Below are 22,581 nucleotides of genomic sequence, written 5' to 3'. Positions count from 1 at the left end.
ATAGAAGAGCCTGTTAAGAGGAAAAGGGTCAATAATGAAGAGGAGTTGAGAAGACAAGTGGAAAAACTTCGGACAGAGTTGAGCAAAAGCAGAAAAGACAAGGCAATGTTGGAAGAAATGATGCTAAAAGAAGATAAAAGGAGAGCATTTCTAGATGAGCAAATACAATCTAGAGATGCACGAATAAGAAAGCTTGAGTTAAAGCTGGGTGAGGAGAAGATTGCTAGGGAAAGGAGTGAGAAGGAGCTAAGAGGGATGAGTTTGGATTGGATGCAAAGTTGCTCTGAACTTGAAGCAATGGAGATTGACTTTAACGATTGCCAAGGAAGTGCAGAATATTTCCAAGAAAAATTTGCACAAGTCCAGTTTGAATTGATGGATAGGATTGGGAAGTATGAGGATTTGAACAAGAAATATATGGAGTTGGAAAGCCGTTCGATGGAGATTGCAAAAGAAGAAAATAAAAGGAAAGGTTTTGAGGCTATTGAAACAGAATTAGCGTTTAAGAAGAATGAGATAAAAGTTATGAGGATAAAGCTTGACAAGGAACGTGAAAAGGTGAAGTATTTGGACGAGAAGCTAGCAGCAATGGAAAAACACAAGGATCAAATCGATGCCAACAACACTGCTTTGAATAGAACCAATATGTTACTCATAGAAAAGATGACCAAGACAGATGAGCAAATGGATGAAGCTGCTGCACATGCTCGAATTATTAGAATTAATGCGCGGAATGTGGGAGGGGACATCATTCGCTATCGCCGAAGCCTAGCTGAAACCGATGCCTTTCTAGGGAAGATTGAGAACCGTGGTTTTGCCTTCTTACCTTTGGCTAGAGAGTTTGTGGAGGAAAGGGATTAATAAATTTTGTATTTCCTTTTTATTTATTAATGTAATAAACTTATCAAGCATTAATGAAAAGGGCGTTGACCCATCTTCTTATGCAAAATTTGTCTCTTGGTGAAAATGATTCAAGCAAACGACTTGGAAGGCAGTACTCCTAGCAATGTGACAAAAGAACCTATGTTTATAAGGTGGTGGCTATTATTCGTTCACAAGGAAGTTGCATCCATACCCAATATACAAAGCATTCTCAATCATGCATTTTTCTCATACATCTATACACGCATCTGCAGATTAAGAAACATAGGTCCCCCTTCTAGAATCCACAACACTCGACAAAGAAAAAGAATGGAAAACGAAGAAAGGTCACAACCAGAAGCTCAGTACCAAAGAGAACTTGAAGGAGTTCGGAATGATGTGGCGCACCTAACCAGTATGTTAGAACAAATGTTGAGAGCCAGAGATGGAGAGGGAACGTCTACTCAACCTGATGAAGCACCAGCAGCAGCTCAAATTCCTGTCGCACCTATAAACATGGGGGCAAATACACCAAATAAACAGCATCCTAATCCCACTCGGCCCATCCAAATCCCTATTACAATGGATTTAACAAACGAGGACCCACATGACGTCAAACTCTCTAATCATGAAGGGTATGATAAGTGGACTGCACTAGAAGAGAGGCTAAGGGCAGTTGAAGGAAATGATTTATTTGACCCAGTTAGGGCTGCTGAAGTATGTTTGGTGCCTAACATTGTTATTCCAAAGAAGTTCAGAGTGCCAGAGTTTGTTAAGTATACCGGGATAGAATGCCCAAAGACCCATCTCCGTTCTTACTATAACAAAATGGCAGAAGTTATCCACGATGATAAGATGTTAATTTACTTCTTCCAGGATAGCCTGACAGGATCGGCCCTTAGTTGGTATATGAGGCTGGACAATATTAGGATCAAGAAGTGGACAGACTTGGCAGATGCTTTCTTAAAGCAATACAAGTTTAATCTTGAGATTGCTCCTGATAGGACCAGTCTAATTACCATGAAGAAAGGAAATCAAGAGTCCGTAAGGGTTTATGCTCAAAGGTGGCGTGACCAAGCTATCAATGTACAACCTCCACTAATAGAGACGGAGATGGTGACACTGTTTGCTAATACTTTTAGGGCTCCATACTATGAACACCTTATGGGTAGTTCAGCACAACATTTCTATGATGTGGTGCGGATTGCTGAGAGGATTGAACAAGGAATCCGAAGTGGGAGAATTGCAGAACCTATAGAGAAGAGAGGTTTCATTGGGAAAAAGAAAGAAAATGAGGTGAATAACCTAGAAGGTGGATACAAAGGGAGAAGCAAAAACTACCAAACACCTACCACCCAAGTCACCAGTATCAATTTTGCCAAACCCTCCATCCCAAACCAACCCAATCAAACAAAATTCCCAGCAAATAACCAAAGCAATTACCAAAGAAGAGACAACCGACCATCGGAAGAACAATTACCACCTTTACCAATAACCTTAAAAGAGTTGTATGCCAAGCTGTTGAGTATTGGGCAGATAGCTCCCCTACCTGTACCACCTATGCAACCACCTTTCCCTGCCTGGTACAACCCCGAGGTGACTTGTGAATACCATGCTGGTCACGCAGGTCATAGCATTGAGGCTTGCTTTGCTTTTAAAAGGAAGGTGTTGCAACTGATCAAAGTTGGATGGGTCACTTTCGAGGATTCACCTAATGTGAATTCAAACCCTCTACCCAAACATGTTGTAGGTGGTAGTGGAGTGAATACTATGGAGGTCGGTTGCAAAGAGAAGGTGCTAAAAGTGACCATGGCGAGGCTGTACGAGATGTTGGTACAATATGGACATATAGAGAAACCATCTGAACATTACGTGAGGGAAAATGATTTTTGCCCATTCCATAAAAAGAAAAGGCATCACATTGATGAATGCATTGAGTTTCATCAAAAGGTTGTGAGGATGCTGACTTTAGGAGAGCTAAGGATTGAGGCTGCAAGAGATAATGAAGAGATCGAGATGATAGAGAATCAGGGGAAATGTAGAGTCCAATCAACAGCTAATGGGCTCTCAAAATTGGTATTAACTAAGCCCTCATATGCAAACAAAGTAGACTATGGAGTGATGCCTGGAGATTATGGTTATACCTCGAATATTGAAACTCCTTTGCCGCTGTTCCGAACTGAGATAAGTGGACTAACTCGGAGTGGTCGTTGTTTCACACCTGAAGAACTAGAGAAACAAAGAAAGGCTAAGGGCAAGGAGGTGTTGGACCTCGATAAAGAGTTTGAGGTGAATAAACCTGTGACTGAGGAAGAAACAAATGAGTTTTTGAAATTAATGAAGCATAGTGAGTACTGTATAGTGGATCAGTTGAAGAAGACCCCTGCCAAGATTTCCATCATGTCATTAATACTCAGCTCCGAGCCGCATCGTAATGCTTTGCAAAAAGTACTGAATGAGGCCTACGTACCCCAAGATATTGAACAAAAGACTATGGAGCATATAGTAGGGAGGATCCATGCTGCCAATTACTTATATTTCACAGAAGATGAACTTGACACTGAAGGAACTGGACATAACAAGCCCTTGTATGTCACAGTCCGATGCAAAGATTGTCTCATCGGTAAAGTTCTCATCGATAACGGCTCGGCCCTTAATGTGTTACCAAGGCATGTGCTGGATGAAATGCCAGTAGATCCCTCACACATGCAACCCAGTGTGATGATGGCTAGAGCGTACGACGGCTCACCAAGGCAAGTGATAGGGACAATTGAGGTCGAACTAGCTGTGGGTCCACAAGTCTTTCTAGTAACCCTTCAAGTGATGGATATCCACCCTTCCTATAGTATGTTGTTAGGAAGGCCATGGATACATTTTGCTGGAGCTGTCACCTCCTCCCTACATCAATGTTTGAAGTACATTGCCAATGGTGTTCTGGTTACTGTTAAGGCTGAGGAGACTATATCAATGGTAAGAAATGTGGCGGTTCCATTCATTGAAGCTGAAGATTGTAAGGATGGAAACCTTCATGCATTTGAGGTTGTGAATACGGAGTGGGTGCCCGAGAACACTGTGGTGAGGAAGCCAGAAATCTCGGAGGCCACCAAAATAGCCGCTAAAAGCTTTTTGAAACACAAGATTCCTTTCCCATATGACATTAAGAAAGGAAGGCTTGAATGGGTGGATATAATCAAACCAAAAGCTGCAGAACAGAGGTTTGGGCTTGGATATAAGCCCAAGAAGGAGGATTACAAGCGAGCTGCTGGTGCAAGAAGGGAGAAGAGAATGGCTAGGATTGAAGGAAGGAAGCCTGAAGAAGAAAGCTTAGCCATCCCTTCAATCAGGATTTCATTTCCAAAGGCTGCATATGTGATGCAGCCTGATAAGGGACATGGAAACCTCCTTCAGAAGCTTTCTTCAATGAACATAAACACTCTAGAGGAAGATCAAGTCAAGGACATTGCTGAGAAAATTGAATCCGGAAGAAGGGATGAAGAGCTGCCACAATTAACCATTCACACTTTGGAAGAAGTCACCGACAGGACTTTCATTCGAAAGCTAGCCGAAGGAGAGAAGTTCCGGAATTGGGAGACCCAGGAAGCTCCATTGGTTTTCAAAATGTAATCAACAATGATTTGTTGGATTATAATTTTATCTATGTTGTTTGCCTTTTTTTTCTGTTTTGTTTTGTTTTTATTCATTGACAATCGAGGCTCAAGATGTCAATTGGATTTTATTTTTGTTTTTGAGCCAATCTTTTCCTTTTAATGAGATCATGCATTTTCAAAATTCATCTTGATGTCTTACTATGCATTTACACATCACTTCCCGCTTTTAGGAACCCTGAAAGCGGATCCTCCACAACAACACCTGCACTTCACATTGAGAATGAATGGCCAAACTTTAAAGAATACATAGTAGCTGTAGAAGATGAGGAATGGGAGGAGAAAAACATAGGGGAATTCACAAAATTAATAGAACAGCATGAACAAGCTTGGAAGCCCGCTAAAGAGGAACTTGAAACCATAAATGTGGGTAATGAAGAAATCAAGAGAGAGCTGAAAATAGGGACTTTGATCACCCTTGAAGAGAAAGAAGAATTGATTGCACTGCTCCGAGATTACGTAGATGTCTTTGCCTGGTCCTACGAGGATATGTCTGGTTTGGATACGAATATCGTAGTACATAGGATACCACTGGTGGAAGGATGCAAACCGATTAAGCAGAAGTTGAGGAGAACTCATCCGGAGGTCTTAATCAAAGTAAAAGCAGAAATTGAAAAACAATGGAACGCTGGTTTTTTGGAAGTAGTCAAGTATCCACAATGGGTGTCAAACATAGTGGTGGTTCCCAAAAAGGAAGGTAAAGTCAGAGTTTGTGTGGACTTTAGGGACTTAAACCGAGCTAGCCCTAAAGATAATTTCCCTCTACCACACATAGATATGTTAGTTGATAATGCAGCACGCAGCTCCACATATTCCTTTATGGATGGATTTTCGGGCTACAATCAGATAAAAATGGCGCAAGAGGATAAGGAGAAGACAACCTTTGTAACACCATGGGGAACATTTTGCTACAAAGTCATGCCATTTGGTTTAAAGAATGCTGGGGCCACCTACCAAAGGGCTATGGTGACTTTGTTTCATGACATGATGCACAAAGAGATTGAAGTATACGTGGATGATATGATTGCTAAATCTAGAGAGGGAGAGAATCATGTCCAAATATTGAAGAAATTGTTTGAAAGACTAAGGAAATATAAGTTGAGGCTTAACCCGGCGAAGTGTTCGTTCGGGGTGAAATCTGGGAAGTTGTTGGGATTTGTGGTGAGTGACAAAGGGATAGAAGTGGATCCCGACAAAGTAAAGGCTATTCAATCTATGGCACCTCCCAGGACTGAGAAGGATGTGAGAGGTTTCTTAGGAAGGTTGAATTACATTGCTCGGTTTATATCCCAATTAACCACGACTTGTGACCCGATCTTTCGTTTATTAAGGAAGAAGAACCCTGGAATTTGGAATGAAGAGTGCGAAGAGGCTTTTGAGAAAATCAAGCAGTACTTGTTGAATCCACCCCTGCTTGTTCCTCCTGTACCAGAAAGGCCATTAATATTGTACCTAACAGTAACAGAAACAGCAATGGGATGTGTGCTTGGGCAACACGATGAAACCGGAAAGAAGGAAAGGGCCATTTATTACCTGAGCAAGAAGTTCACGGAATGTGAGTCTAGGTATACTGTGATTGAGAAGCTGTGTTGCGCACTGACATGGGCTGCAAAGAGATTACGTCAGTATATGTTGTATCACACTACGTGGTTAATTTCCAAATTAGACCCGTTGAGGTACATTTGTGAAAAGCCCTAGTTATCGAGCCGAATTGCAAGATGGCAAGTTCTATTGGCTGAGTATGACATAGTATATATGACAAGGAAAGCCGTAAAAGGGAGTATTATTGCCGATCACCTGGCTGACCATGCTATGGAAGATTATGAATCATTAGACTTTGAATTTCCCGATGAAGATGTGCTTGCAATTGAGGAAGAGAAATCAGATTGGTGGATTATGTACTTTGATGGTGCTGTAAATGTATGTGGTAACGGAGCGGGTGCGGTGATAATCTCTCCTGATAAGAAGCAGTATCCGGTTTCAGTTAAGCTACAGTTCGGGTGCACCAACAACACGGTGGAGTATGAAGCTTGCATTCTCGGTTTGGAGGCTGCATTGGAGCAAAACATCAGAAAGATAGATGTGTATGGAGACTCAATGCTGATCATTTGCCAAGTAAAAGGAGAATGGCAAACCAAGGAAGAGAAGTTAAGGCCTTACCAAGAATACTTGTCTAAACTGGCTGGAGAATTTGAGGAAATAGAGTTCACCCATCTAGGAAGGGAAGGAAACCAGTTTGCGGATGCTTTGGCTACACTAGCATCTATGGCCAAAATAGACTTTGGGCACAAGGTACAACCAGTACACATCAATATCAGAAATAACCCAGCTCATTGTTGCTCAGTCGAAAGAGAAGTGGATGGAAACCCTTGGTACTATGATGTCAAGAATTTCATCCAAAACCAGGCATATCCCATGGGGGCATCCAAAATCGATAAGAAGACCTTGAGGAGGTTGGCAATGGATTTTTATCTTGATGGGGAGATTTTGTATAAGAAATCATCCGACGGGACTTTGTTGAGATGTTTGGATGAATTTGAGGCAAAAAGCGCGTTACGAGAAGTCCATGAAGGGATTTGCTCAACCCATGCTAATGGACACGTGATGGCTAGGAAGATACAAAGAGCCGGTTACTTCTGGATGACATTAGAAAAGGATTGCATCGACTATGTCCGAAAATGTCATAAGTGCCAAGTATACATTGACAAAATCAACGCCCCTCCAACTCCTCTATTTAACTTGACATCTCCATGGCCCTTCGCGATGTGGGGAATTGATGTGATTGGACCTGTAAACCCAAAAGCCAGCAATGGTCATAGGTTTATTCTCGTGGCTATCGACTACTTTACAAAATGGGTAGAAGCCGGGTCATTTGCTCATGTGACGCAAAAAGTAGTGAAGAAATTTATTGAGAGAGATTTTATTTGTCGGTATGGTCCACCAGAAAAGATTATAACTGATAATGCCCAGAATTTCAATGGCAAGATGATAATAGAACTCTGCGCTAAATGGAAAATCAAGCATTCCAACTCTTCGCCGTATAGGCCAAAGATGAATGGTGCGGTAGAAGCTGCTAACAAGAACGTCAAAAAGATTATTCAGAAGATGGTAGTCACCTATAAGGATTGGCATGAGATGTTGCCATTTGCCCTTCATGCGTATCGCACCGCAGTCCGAACCTCAACAGGAGCCACCCCGTACACGTTGGTATATGGAATGGAGGCGGTTATGCCTTTAGAAGTGGAATCCCCTCATTGAGAGTACTGGTAGACTCTGAGCTGGAAGAGGTAGAATGGGCAAAAGTTAGATATGAACAACTGAATCTGATCAGTGAAAAGAGGATAGCCGCAATCTGTCATCATCAACTTTACCAAAGAAGGATGGCCAAATCATACGACAAAAAGGTTCGACCTCGAGGATTCCACGAAGGAGATCTTGTACTGAAAAAAATATTGCCTTTACCAGGAGAAGATCAGAGTAAATGGGCGCCGAACTATGAGGGCCCTTACGTGGTGAAGAAAGCATTCTCGGGAGGAGCTTTGCTGTTATCTAGAATGGATGGAGAAGATCTAGTTAGGCCAGTGAATTCTGACTCTGTAAGGAAATATTACGCTTGATGTATTCTGTAATCTCCCAATCAATAAAATAAAGTTTGGCCATGAATTTTCTCTGTTAAAAAAAAAAAAACCTTTTCTTCATGAAAAGCATGATCTCATAGCATTGGAAATCTTTCACTTAAACAAACTCTTTTCTTACACATGACTAAGTAAATGACTCCATCAATTGGAGGGAACCAAATAAAATCTAAACTTGGCATATTTATGCATACCACACTGGGGGCAAGAAGTGTACTAAGTGCACATTGGGGGCTATAGTGAACCAAAGCCAAAAGGGGTATCATCATAAGAACTTCTACAAAAGCATCTTTTATTCTAATTTAGGCTTAATTGAGAAGATTGGAATTTTAAGAGACCAAATTTAATTTTTACCAAGTTAATTGATTGAAATTAGAGGCCAAATTGCAAGAAAATTGAAGTTTTGGGATCAATTAGGGGCTAAATTGAAGAAATCCGAGACCAAGGACCATATCGCAATAGGCGCATAACTTCGAGGCTCCAATTGAAGTTCATCAAGGGCTTAATTGAAAAATTTTAAGGTCATGTAGAGGTTCAATTGAAAGCAATTTAAAGAGGGAGGACTGAAATGAACTTTGGCCAAAATCAGAACTTTGGTAATGTTCATCTTCTTCTTTAAATCTCTAAAACAGCTGGTCCGGTTATCTACTTTGCAGTTGCATTTAATGTACCTAACGTCCATCAAATTTGTTAAAACTTGTACGAAACTGATCACCAGATATCCCTCTATATCTGGGTTTGGTCTTCACCGGCTCACTGGCAAATAAACGGACGTGGCACCACCCCAAATAGGCCAACTCAGGCATCCTACAGCTGCAGATTTGACAATTTGACAGTGCACCATGCCTACTTTGAGCCAACGGTTGGGATCCTTCCCTGAATCAAGGGCTGAATTTTTTCTCCAGTGTAGACAAGATTGCCCTCTTCCACCGCCTATAAATAGAGATGGATTGGATGGCCTGAGGGAGGAGAAAATCGGGTCCAAAATAAGCAAAAAAATCAGCCTCTTCCCGGTTTCTGCCACTTTCTCTGTTTTTCTTTCTCCCTCCACCGCTGCAACCGCTTGTAGCACACCATCACTGGTCTTCCCACCACTAGCTCCACCACAGAAACCTTTCTCCTACACCAACAGACGTTTACTAGTGGTATAGCAGACACCGCGTCTCTCTCCTCTCCTACTTCTCCCCACTGCAAACTTTCTTCTTCTGCTTCTTCTTCTTTCATCCTCCGTCGTCAACATCTCTTCCTCCAGCTCCGCCTTGAGCAACCAGCACCACTACGTGTTGCCAAGACCACCGGTTAGCCACCACTGCATCTGTAATAAGCCACCGTGAACATCTCTCTCCCCTCTGCAGATTGCTTCCTTTTCTTCCTCTTCCAGCTGCAGCCGCTCCAGCCACCTGCAGCCAACCCCACCGCCATTTCCACCGCCGGCTTCAGGTCATCCTCCCCCACCAGTCAGCCATCACCGCCATGCTAGGTGGTTCGCTACCCTTCCCCTGGTTCTTCGTCTTCCCCGTGAGAGTTCCACTGTTTTTTAAACAGTGGAACGTGAATTATAATTCACGTCCACAGTTCCAGTAGACAAAATAATAATAAAATCAAAAATCTTTTTTTTTTTATTGTGATTTCAAAAATATTTTTTAACAATTTTTCATAATACTGGGTTGTATATTTACAATGTAAAATACAAATCCAGTATTAAAATACCCGGTTTTCTCCGGAATATTTTTTTAAAAAAATTTAAAAACATTTTCAAATTTTTTTTTTTGCATACGGCCAAATCCTAAAATTTTTCCAAGCATATTTTTCAAAAAAAAAACAAAAATTGCATCTTTTTCATGTTTAAAAAAAATCAAAAAATGGATATCGTAACCAGTCTATGATTATCCATTAGGATTTGGCCAACATGTCAAAAATCTTTTTCCAATCTTTTTTTTTTTAGGATTCAGATGTAGACTTTAATATTTGTGGGGTGTAAAATTACACGATAAAGTACACCCTCAAGTATTAAAGATACAAAGTGTAAAAATGCGATGCTAAAATTCAGACTTTAGAACGGTTAGGATGAAGAGAGATCTGCCTTGAGCCTTAGAAAAGACCAACGAATAGAAACTCGACTTAGAAAAAAAACAATCAAACAATAATGCAGCTTACCTTAGGTAGGGTGCACTGGGGGTGATGCGTCTTCCCCTTGCACAACCAGTCCCTTATTCAGACTCTCGCAGACCATAGGTTCCTAGTGACCATAATACTAGGTGGCGACTCCTAAACATTAATCATAATTTTATGATTAAATCTGAAAATCTTCCCAACACACAACACCCCTCACACAGGAGGAACGACAGAAGCCTCCGCCGTCGCGCCTCCCGCAACAGATGGAATAAACAATTGTGGGCAAGGGATTAATAAGGAAATTGAACAAGAAGAGAAGATGGAAGGCTGGCTATCATTAGATAAGAAAGGAGGGAGTTAAAAAATCTTTAACTAGTTGAAGATCAAAACCTTAATTCGTATCAGATAAGGTGTTCTAAACATGATCTTATAAGTCATTTCAAATTTGATAATGAATTGATGTCTTGATGTGAATTATAGATTAGGGTTCTTAGACATGAATTGGGGGCAAAGTATTTGTTGTTAAAATTAAGTTAATTTATGTGTGGTATATGATTAAGGATGTGAAACCATGATAATTTACCCAGAAAATGTAGTTTGTGAAAGTTATGTGTGAAAGGAAGGGCAGGTGACGAATCTCGATAGACTCGTCTCCTGACTTTCAGTAAGATTTTGGATAGGAGGATGAGGGAATAAGAAATGAGTTCTTCTTAATTCATAGAACTTGTAGCCTCATGTCTTAGCTTTCCAACGAGACTAATCTCGCTTGAATTAGAGTTCTATAACTCCAGATATAATTAAAAATCTGAGGAGAGGTCAGACAGTAACATTTCAAAAACGAGACAGTAACAGTTAGACAGTAACAGTCCAAGTGTTTGTTGATGAGTAATTTTGACTATCTTAGAGGCAGAACTTTGTTCCGCTTAATTCATAGAAGTTGTAGCCTCATGTCTTAGCTTTCCAACAAGACTAATCTCGCTTGAATCGCAGTTCTATAACTCTAAATAGAGTTAAAAATCTGAGGAGAGATCAGATAGTAACAGTTCAAAAACAAGACAGTAACAGTCCAAAAGTTTGTTGATGAGAACTTTTGACTATCTTAGAGATAGAACTGAGTTCTCCTTCCTTTAGAGAAATTATAGCCTCATGTCTTAGCTTTCCAACGAGACTAATCTTGCTTGAATCGGAGTTCTATAACTGCAGATACAGTTAAAAATCTGAGGAGAGGTCAGACAGTAACAATTCAAAAATGAGACAGTAACAATTGGACAGTGACAGTCCAAGTGTTTGTTGATGAGCAATTTTGACTCTTTTAGAGGCAGAACTGAGTTCTCCTTAATCATAGAACTTATAGCCTCATGTCTTAGCTTTCCAACGAGACTAATCTCACTTGAATTGGAGTTCTATAACTCTAGATATAGTTAAACATCTGAGGAGAGGTCAGACCATAACAGTTGGACAGTAACACTCCAAGTGTTTGTTGATGAGCAATTTTGACTATCTTAGAGGCAGAATTGGGTTCTCTTTAATCATAGAACTTATAGCCTCATCTCTTAGCTTTCTAACGAGACTAATCTCACTTGAATCGCAGTTCTATAACTCCAGATAGAGTTAAAAATCTGAAGAGATGTCAAACAGTAACAGTTCAAAAACGAGACAGTAACAGTCCAAGTGTTTGTTGATGAGCAATTTTGACTATCTTAGAGGCAGAACTAGGTTCTCCTTAATCATAGAACTTGTAGCCTCATGTCTTTGCTTTCCAACGAGACTAATCTCGCTTGAATCAGAGTTCTATAACTCGAGATATAGTTAAAAATCTGAGGAGAGGTCAGACAGTAACAAATCAAAAATGAGATAGTAACAGTTGGACAGTAACAGTCCAAATACAAAGAATGGAATGACAACTGGAGTTGGATAAAGAACAACAATATTAATGGGTGAAAGGAGAAAAACGTAAAATATTAAGAAATGACTGAAAGAAAAACTTATTGGATGTTGATATGGTTATTATAAAACATATCCTTGAGTAAGGAAAATTTATGAGATAAACCTGCGATTTGCAGGAGGTACCACAGACGTAGTGCAACAGCAATAACAGGGGAGCACGAGTAGAGCTTCTATTGCAGGTAGGTGATCTGCACCTATACTTCCTAGTTAAATTCTATAATTTAATATGTTATTGATGTGAGATGTGAATTTCTGAACGTTGGATATTAGAAGAAATGAGGAAGTTTTTGCGTAATGATGCCGATATTTTGGATAGTATTCTGAATGTATGTGTATTCAAGGTGAATGGTTGTTGTGTGAATTGCCAAGTGAGGAAATTATCGTTGATAAAGAAATATGAGAGGTATGATTTGGGGCGTGAACTAGCATACATTTAATGTATGTTAGGATCTTGAATAAAGGGATCAATTATTCTTCCACCAAGACATGCTCAGGTGAAGAAGATAGACTAGCGTCTCCAGCTGAAAAGGAGCCACCAGAGGCTTCTTTAGCATAAATGATATATTTTTTTGGGCTATATCCATCGGCGATGGGTTTGACGACCGGTGACTTGGGTAAAGAAGCGGAGCTGAGAACCTTCTGGATTGGGGGTTGTGCCTCCAAAGCTAAGTCATTGTCGGAGGAGAAAGTGTCCTACTTTGGGTGAGTAGGCGAAGACGAAGGCTTTCGTTTGTTTTTGGCCATGGAAAGAGGCGGGAAAGAACAATAAATGGAAATTATACACAGTAGAAAGGGTTCAGCAACAGTAAACCAAGGCACGAGGGAAAAATTCTTCAAATTGAAGGAGAGCATCTCTCTCTAGTTTCTCTCTCTAGGTTTCAACTAACTCTGTCATTCTTATTATATCTGGACCTGGTAAGTTTCCCCATATTAAGTCAAATTAAGTCGCGGGCTACACTCTTGGTGGTGCCCTTCCGTCAATTCCTTTAAGTTTTAGCCTTTCGACCATACTCCCCCCGGAACCCAAAAATTTTGATTTCTCATAAGGTGTTGGCGGAGTCCTAGAAGTAACATTCGCCAATCCCTGGTCGGCATCGTTTATGGTTGAGACTAGGACGATATCTGATCGTCTTCGAGCCTCCAACTTTCATTCTTGATTAATGAAAACATCCTTGGCAAATGCTTTAGCAGCTGTTCATCTTTCATAAATCTAAGAATTTCACCTCTGACTCTAAAATATGAATGCCCTCGACTGTCCTTATTAATCATTACTCTGATCCCGAAGGCCAACACAATAGGATCGAAATCCTATGATGTTATCCCATGCTAATGTATCCATAACGTAGGCTTGCTTTGAGCACTCTAATTTCTTCAAAGTAACAACATCGGAGGCACGAGCTGGCTAGTTAAGGCCAGGAGCGCATCGGTGGTAGAAGGGACGAGGCAACCGGTGCACACTTGAGGCGGACCGGCGGACCCAACCCAAAGTCCAACTACAAGCTTTTTAACTGCAACAACTTAAATATATGCTATTAAAGCTGGAATTATCGCGGCTGCTGGCATCAGACTTGCCCTCCAATGGATCCTCGTTAAGGGATTTAGATTGTACTCATTCCAATTACCAGACTCGAAGAGCCCGGTATTGTTATTTATTGTCACTACCTCCCCGTGTTAGGATTGGGTAATCTGCGCGCCTGCTGCCTTCTTTTGATATGGTAGCCGTTTCTCAGGCTCCCTCTCCAGAATCGAACCCTAATTCTCTGTCACCCGTCACCACCATGGTAGGCCTCTATCCTACCATTGAAAGTTGATAGGGTAAAAATTTGAATGATGCGTCGCCATCACGATGGTCCTGCGATCCATCGAGTTATCATGAATCATCAAAGAAATGGGCAGAGCCCGCGTCGACCTTTTATCTAATAAATGCGTCCCTTCCAAAAGTTGGGGTTTGTTGCACGTATTAGCTCTAGAATTACTACGATTATCCGAGTAGCAAATACCATCAAACAAACTATAACTGATTTAATGAGCCAGTCGCAGTCACAGTTTGAATTAGTTTATACTTACACATATATGGCTTAATCTTTGAGACAAGTATATGACTACTGGCAGGAACAACCAGGTAGCATTCCTTAGCAGCATCACGACCCGCACGATCCCTGACGCCGATGAGACGAGGGGTCGAGATGGGTGAGGAAATCGTTCTTATCAAGCATGAGTGGCTTAAATAGGGCGGTCGTAGGAGTAGAGGCCCCCACGTCAGCATTGCATTCTACATCCGAAAGCACGAGCTATCACGCGTGGGCCAGTTCGGCGGGAGTCCGCTCGACTAGAACATGGGCTCCGCTGCTAGGTTCGCCCCAAGCCCCTGGGGAGGCACATGGCAGAGAGGGACAACTTCACATTCGAATTCCATCGAAGTGGGTACGCAAAACAGGAACCCTGCCTTGCCGGAAGGTACTTAGGGCCTTGGGTTGAGAGTGATGGGGGTAGCAGGCCAATAGTTCGGTGCACCAGCACAGAGCCTATCGACACAAATAGCCCGATTATCGCTCATGCACCACCGCGTACACGCGAGAACAATCCTGACGAGTGAACCACGACCACGAGAGCAAGTGGAAACACTCGAGCGAGGTCGTGCCTACACCGCTGGATGCGAAGGATCTCAAAGGCCAAGCAAGAAGTTGGACGTGAAGGATCTCGAAGGGACAAGTAACAAGCAGCGGGGGGGGACCCGACAGGGACAATCATGCGGGAGGTCATCTGCCTCAGCTAGGAAGACGGAGGCCAGGCCTCGGCAACGAGCACGTCACGCCACGAGGTCATGGATGACAAGGAAAGCCAACACATGGGCGTGCGCACGACAATTTAATGCCACACCCACGCCAGTGTAGAGCTCTCCTTATAATCCCCAAGTTGGGCGGTCCGCACCAGCCACGTCAGCCAGGCCTCCAACTTGCGAGCACATGCAGTGGCCGCCACCGCCGTGATGTCGCGGCAAGCAGACGGGCATATAGCAGGTGCTAGCACCTTGACACGAGAATAAAATGAATGCCACGCTTTTGATAAGTAGCTCCAACATGCCCAATGGCTTGAAGTGAGTCTCGAAGACGGTGGCCGGAATCGAGTCATTTCCAGTTGGAAAACGGGTCATCGATGCCTGCGATACTTTAGGCCATAAGGCCCCCCATATTAGTCCAAGTGTAGGAACAATTCATAAAGCCCTCGTGGCAGGCCTATGGGCACCAGGCCAGCGCGCCCCATGGCCAGTCAGGGGGCACCCCCCTAAAGAGTAATAAGTGTTATTACAACTCTGGTAGGGGTAGACACTACTAGGTCTCAGTTGTCACCCCCTCTCTAAAAAATTTATTACTTGGTATTTTGAGCTGAAATTTTGCACAGAGGTTGGCAAAAATCCAATCCACCTTCAAAACAAATCCCATAATTTTTCAAGGTCCGACAATACTTTCTTTAATTTTTCTACCATTAAAAATCAAGGAAATCCGTAAAAATAGGAACCGGCCCGGAATGACCTCAAATTCAGTGGGTAGCCTCAGAAAAAATATGGTTGATTTTATTGGATTTACTTCATATGGAAAGCACGACGTTTTCTTGGCAGAATGCGGGAACCCCAACAACTCGCGTGCCGTGACCAATGACATCGAGCTGGCCCCAGAAACGCCTAGCCTCTCCTGCGCAGGGGGCAAGCCAAAAATGCAAGGGGCTAAGGGCCTAAGGCAGCCCCCCTGTGAGCAAGAGAGCAAGCCAGCAGGGGCTGTCCCCGTGTCGCGCAGCACGACGTAGCTGTGTCGCGCACCCAGTCGCCCAAGTGCCCAAGGGCCATGGGCCCAAGGTCTTAGCGCCCAACGAGGGCGCGCACGGTCTTTCTAGGGCACCGCACAGGCCTGATGGCCGAACCGAGAGGCTTCTTAAAGAGCAAAAGATGGATTTTCAGCTTTGGAAGGGGTAGACACTACTAGGTCCCAGTTGTCACCCCCCCTTTAAAAAATAATTAAAAAATTATTTTTCGCACAACGTTCCACATTTAGCCTTTATGCGGGTCGGTTGATTTTTGAAAAAATCCTGGGAACTTTCTGGGCTAGGGAAGCCCCCGAACCCTCCTTCATTTCCTCCATTTTCAAGTTCAAATCTTAGCATCAAAAGAGACATCTGAATCTGTCTTGCATCAAAAGAGACATCTGAATCTGAATCCATTTTCAACTATTGATGAAATCATATTAATTACACTGGAAAATTAATTACTTAAAGGTTAAGTCAAACCACTAATTACTCTTCTAATATTTAGAAGATCATGACATGGTTGCTAGATGATACACCTGATATTCAAATATAAATTAATCAATTGTCGAATTGATAATAAATTAAAATTTTTAATTTATTTAATCATAATTATAATTTATACATGAGCCAACATATTAGGAACCTAATGGGTTGTATATATTAAGAATAATTAGTTATAAATCAAATTGAAATGATTTAATTAAGTATGACTTAATTAAAATATATTTGAGAAATTAATTATTAGAATATAATTAATATAAGGATTATATTTCTAAACCTAGAAAAATCACGTAAGAATTTGATTGAGTTAATTTATAAAATTATCCTAAATTAATATATGGATATTCAGGGGACAAGTTGATATTTTGCTAATTTATAAGGTTTTTCAAACTTCCTTATAAATAGTAAGTTATGCCTCTTATTTTTTAAATGGTTATCTGTTTTTTTATAAAAAAAGCTATGTAAGTCACAGAATAAAAAGCTAGCACTCTAGGTATAACAATCTCTCTATTCTAAATAGGGATTTAAGATATTTCTCATTGATGGTTTGTATGGATTACCGTTGGAGACCGAACAATTGGACAACTTGTGGTTTGTTACAACTCAATCTTTAAAGAATTATTTAAAGCAAAAAAAAATTAGATTTTCAGGTAATAAATCCCTAAACAATTTTAGATTTATCTAACAGGATCATAGGGACTCTCAAATTATTTTATTTTATTATTTTCGCTATGTGTATGCTATTCGAGAAACCCAACAAATTTCACCGAAGCCTGGTGGATACTGACTCGAATTAACTCGAATGAATAAGATTTTTTTTTGCCTGTTCGAGTTTCGGGTAATAGCCAATGTAAAAGGCCAAGTTTGGATAGGGTATGAATATTTATCTACCCAACTTGAGCCACATAAAAAAAACAATAAAATTTGAAGAATTTATATTTTATACCAAGCTATATATATATGTTGAAAAATTAGGATTCGCCATCGACTCCAGCTGTCACCTCTGTCATCGCCATCGACTCCGACAACTCTGTTCATTGTTGTACTTTTCCGTTGATTTGTACTCCTTGTGAAAGTAGATAAATATAAGATTGAGTTAAGATTGAAAAATATATAAAAATTCAAGATGTGACTGGAAAAAAAAATCCTGATTCAATTAGGAGACAAAATAAAATCTCCCCATAGATTACTTGTCTCTCTCTATTTTTGTTCTGTTTTGCTAGAGATATTGGTGAATTTAAATGGAAGAAAAATACAAAGACAAAGAGAGAGGGAAAAAAAACTAAAATACTTAAATTTATTCTTATAAAAAAAAAGCCTAAGCAAAAGAAAAAGAAAAACCTTCTCAAAATTCCTTTACTGTCAATAAAAGAAGAGCAGAGTCAATTTCCTCACCACGCCAGCAGTTAACCGAAATTTTCCGGTGGCTCTTTGAAGGGTTTTTTTTCCTTTAATTGTATCTGCATTTGGAACATCGTTAACTTTCACTCTAATATATATTATATTAGTCGTTTGTGCTGCATTGATTAATTAATTAAAAGATAATAATGAAGACTCTGCGTGTCAGTCTTCAATTTTTAATATATATGCATCTTAAAATTTATATATGCTATGTCGTGGGACATTTTTAAATCGATTTAATTTTATTGCAATTAAAACAGGCATTCATTAAAATAAAAAAAAAGCCAAAATCACTTTTTTTTTAATAAAAAATATTTTATTCTTATCAAATATTCAATGAGCATTTATTTTTCAGAATTCTACTTATTGGATTTATATATATATTATCATCGATAATTTTTCAAATATCATTTTAATAATTCCATAAATAACAATACAATAAAAGTTGATTGTGATGTAACCATGTCGACGTACTTCCCTACGTGTTAGTTGAGTTGCAGTTGCATTTACATGGCAGTGATTGTTTTTATATTTTTGAAGTGTTTTTGAAAAATTTTATATTTATTTTTTATTTTAAATTAATATATTTTAGTATTTTTAGATATTTTGATATGCTAATATCAAAAATAATTTATAAAAATTAAAAAATATATTATTTTAATATATTTTTAAATAAAAAATATTTTAAAAAATAATCATAATTATATTTTTAAACACGAGAAGAGAGGCAGAAAAGTTCCCTTCAACCAAACTTTTCATGTCCTACGTCGAAAGCAGTCCATACATATTATATTTCACTTGTTCTGGCTATTAATTCAATGAGCATCGAAAGTGATACCTATTTATTATTGTTGCAAGATAAGCAATAGCAAATTCAGCAGGTTTTTCTCTTTCTTTCTCTTCTGCTGACTGATCAAGGATATTTTTATTAATTGTTTGATTTCCTGCGTGTGTTGTACCGCTGGAAGACTTGATCATGATTCGAGATGAAGAGAACCATGCATTATTCTACTTCGTAATTAAATACATACTAATTAATGACCAGGTGCTTCACGCTCCGTTAGCAGCTATATGATCATCATTATTGTTGAGATCCTGGCCACCCCACTTCCTCATGCGTTTTGCTGTTTCTGCAACCTGCATTTTATATATAATTTAGCATTTACTCCTCACGAATTAGCTAGCTATTAACTTATTTATGGGAAGAAACAGCAGGAGAAGGAATTCTGACCTCCTTTTTCCAGTTGGTTTTGTAGAGCACAATCAAGAGCAGCAAGGTCTGCAAAGCAGTTCCGCCCAGCATGCCACCCCATACTCCCTGGATGATCGATATTCATAAATGGATTGTAGAGCATAATTAGCAGGGTTATTAGTGGAACCACAAGGGTGGTCTGATAATCTATCTGCGTACTACTCGATCGGGCACATACCTGGACTCCCAGATTTGCTCTGTATCCAAGCAGGTAACCAAGGGGGAGCCCAATAACATAATAACAACCAATGTTGATATAGGCCACTAATGCTTGCCACCCCCCACCGATAGCAACACCTGCGCGCGTCATGAGCATGCTTGATCTAATTAAATTGATGATTAAAGGGGACGATTACTGAAATTAAGATAGATTAATTCGATGGATGACAGGTACGTAGTCATTATAAATCTCTTGCAATCAGCCAAATTAACCATGCTGGTATGTCCTCGTAGCCCACCTGATATCACTGGCTGGACACTGTTAAGAACCATGGTGATGGCTAGAATGAATGCTAGTTTGGAGGTTGCTACTTGCATCTCTTTGTTGCTTGTGAAGATGTAGGCAAAATAGTCCTTGGCTATCAACACAACAGCCATCAGAATGAGCCCAATCACAAGTGACTGGGACACAGTCACCATGACCGAGTATTTTGCAGCTCTTGGATGCCCCAATCCAAGCTCATTCGAGACACGAACGCTGAAATTAATTAATTAGTTAATATATATTCATTCATTTAAGCTGAAATCTTTATCATACACCCCACCGAGATAACACATCAAGGATCTCGAAATCAATTAATTAAAACAGGCAGCAGTTGCCCTGTCTAATGCACTGTATCTTGCAATCACTCTGAAATTAAATGTTATAGAGTGGGTGATCTCCTGGAATCATTATTTATGCATCCCAGCCCATATATAAGCTCATGTCCAGGAGTGTGTACGCAACCAAAACAAAAAAGAAAAAAAAAGAATCTATATTCATAATCACTCATGAGACAGGCAAGTAGAATCCATATTCATAATCATAGATGATTGATTATCACCAGAATTTAGCAAATGCAAATATATATTGAGTTGAGCACACTAAATTAATTTTACCTTATAGCAGCATTTATTCCAAGGAAAAACATTAGTTCAATGCCATTGATATTCAAGCTGAAATATATACAATTCAGAAGATTAACAACAAGTTAAAATCAACCAAAGATTAATTAATAATTAATTGATATAACAATGATTAGGATGATGATGAATGACTGACCAGATGGTAAGGGCACCGACAGCAATGACTGCGCTACTAAGATGTCCAGTGAGAATAACAATACTCATCATATACCAGAGCTCCAGGCAAAGCATGACAGCTGAAGCAAGTGAGAGGGTGACAAAGGACCAAATATCCTCAAATGCAGCCCAGGAAAACCCACGCCATCCTTCCTTACACCAGCCCATCACGTACACAGCTTGAGCCAGAGCAATTGACCATCCACTAAGGTCTATAGCGATTGCTGCGCCAGTGGTACCCCAACCAAGCTTATAGATGAAGAGCCAAAGCCAAAAAGCGTGTAGAAGGAGAGTCGAAAAGGCAATCCAGGCAAGTACTCCAACCTTGCGTTGAGCTTGAAGGAACTTTTGGGTAGGGAAATAGATAGCCAGTGAAAACAAATTAGGTATGCCCACGATGGTGAATTTTCCGGCAAGGTCAGAAAGATCATCTTCTTGGCCAATGGCTTTCAGGATAGGAGCGGAAAAAATGTAAATGGGCAAGAGGACGACACAACTGACGAATAAGATGATGGCTGATCTTTGCAAGTAAACACCGAGCATATGAACTTGACCAGCACCAAAAGCTTGACCACAGAGGGTCTCGAGGGCACTGCCCATACCAAGAAGGAAGCCGTAAGCGAAGGTCATGATGACAGAGAGGGAAACAGAAACGGCAGAGAGTTGCAAGTTTCCAAGATGGCCAATAAAGATAGAGGTTAAAGTGTTGGTACCATACTGACAGAGTAGAGTGATGGCAATAGGACCGCCAATCTTCCATAACTTAACAGTCTCTTTCCAAAATACGAACTTGATAAAGTCTTTGAAAGTCTTGGAAGCTGCAGGTGAGTAGTCTCCTTCTGCTTCTGCTTCTTGTGGTGCTGCTGGTGCAGGTAATGGTGACGACGACGAAGATCCATTATTGAGCTGCAGAAGTGGTGTCGTGCTCTTCATATTAAAGATATATATATATGGTAACAATATCAAGGAAATGAAGAAGTTATGAGATATGGAAGTTTTGTCTTTCAGTCTTTCTTGATATATATTACTAAGAGAAGATTTTATTTTTTTATTAACGTGGTTGTTCGGATTAGTTTGTGTATATTTTGACTAATTTCACGAGCCCTGAAATTAGTAATTTCTATGAAGTAAACCTAAAATCTAACTAATTGAATTATATTTACCAGAATTAAAAGTTATGCCGGATGAAACTAGTTAAGGACTGTATAATATTTATTTTACTCTGGACATAGTGATCAGCAGCAGGCAACATCATTTGTCTGTTTTTCCTAAGCAATTAAGGAATCTCAGAAGTAACGTGATATATTTGTATTCATGAGTAGGAAGGAAGGATGAAGATGGAGATGGAGATGGAGATGGAGCATAGTGCTAGTGGTTTGTTTTATCAGTAACTGTGGTTCTACGTGGAACTGGAACCAGTTGGGGGTCACAGTAATAAAGGAGCGACCAGTCAAACCAGCAGTCTATAAATGAAATGGAAATATGCAACCTACTATTTGAATTGTTAGAGTTTTATTTTTTATTTTATTATTGTGGATTTCCAGGTAAATTTATATATTTTTTATTAATTTTATAGATTTTAAAATTAATAATTATATAAATTTATAGGGATTCTGAGAAATTTCAAACGATTATTAGAGTTTATTCATTTGCCTTGTTAGTGTTTTTTTTTAAATATTAAAAAAATATTTTTTTATTTTTTTAAATTAATTTTTAATGTAAGTATATTTAAAAAAATAACATTTTTAAATTTTTTAAAAGGAAAAAAAAAGTCGCTCGGAACTAACGTTCCGTTCCATGTACCAACAACAAACTATCAAAGTCATGACATGCATGTTCTCGTTTATGAGTACGTGCCGCTCCACTCATCAGTCAACACACAACGTATTTTCCTTTCCTTTGACACAATGTTTGCATTCCTTCTTACAAAACACCTGTTCTTTTCCACTAGGATCAGATCATCAAAGAGTAGAAATCCGTATGATTCACTACTAGAAAATCGGAGAAAACCAACAGAATTATCAATAGAAATATTTTGTCGGTAATAATTACCGACAAACATAATTCTATCTCAAAATCTGTCAGTATATACCGACGGCCTCAATCTGTCGGCTAAACGGTC

The 22,581-nt window shown here is 39.9% G+C and overlaps 1 protein-coding gene and 1 pseudogene across 1 annotated transcript; one reads left to right on the top strand and one right to left on the bottom strand.

Annotated features, from left to right (window-relative positions):
- Positions 1 to 1,191: 1,191 nt before the first annotated feature.
- Positions 1,192 to 8,177, top strand: LOC133682448 (uncharacterized; annotated as a pseudogene).
- Positions 8,178 to 18,745: 10,568 nt separating this feature from the next.
- LOC133681506 (protein DETOXIFICATION 35-like) lies at positions 18,746 to 21,468 on the bottom strand. The gene is made up of 6 exons (XM_062104557.1): positions 20,440 to 21,468; positions 20,277 to 20,333; positions 19,637 to 19,875; positions 19,357 to 19,475; positions 19,158 to 19,244; positions 18,746 to 19,063 (listed from the first exon to the last, which is right to left on the bottom strand). The coding sequence occupies exons 1-6, from the start codon at positions 21,390 to 21,392 to the stop codon at positions 18,977 to 18,979; spliced, it is 1,542 nt and encodes a 513-aa protein (XP_061960541.1). The 5' UTR covers positions 21,393 to 21,468; the 3' UTR covers positions 18,746 to 18,976.
- Positions 21,469 to 22,581: the final 1,113 nt, after the last annotated feature.

Source organism: Populus nigra, chromosome 2 (assembly GCF_951802175.1).
Source record: "Populus nigra chromosome 2, ddPopNigr1.1, whole genome shotgun sequence".
Classification (NCBI taxonomy): Eukaryota; Viridiplantae; Streptophyta; class Magnoliopsida; order Malpighiales; family Salicaceae; genus Populus; species Populus nigra.
The sequence above is the reverse complement of the archived record's forward strand: the minus strand, read 5'-3'. Positions and strand labels throughout refer to the sequence as shown.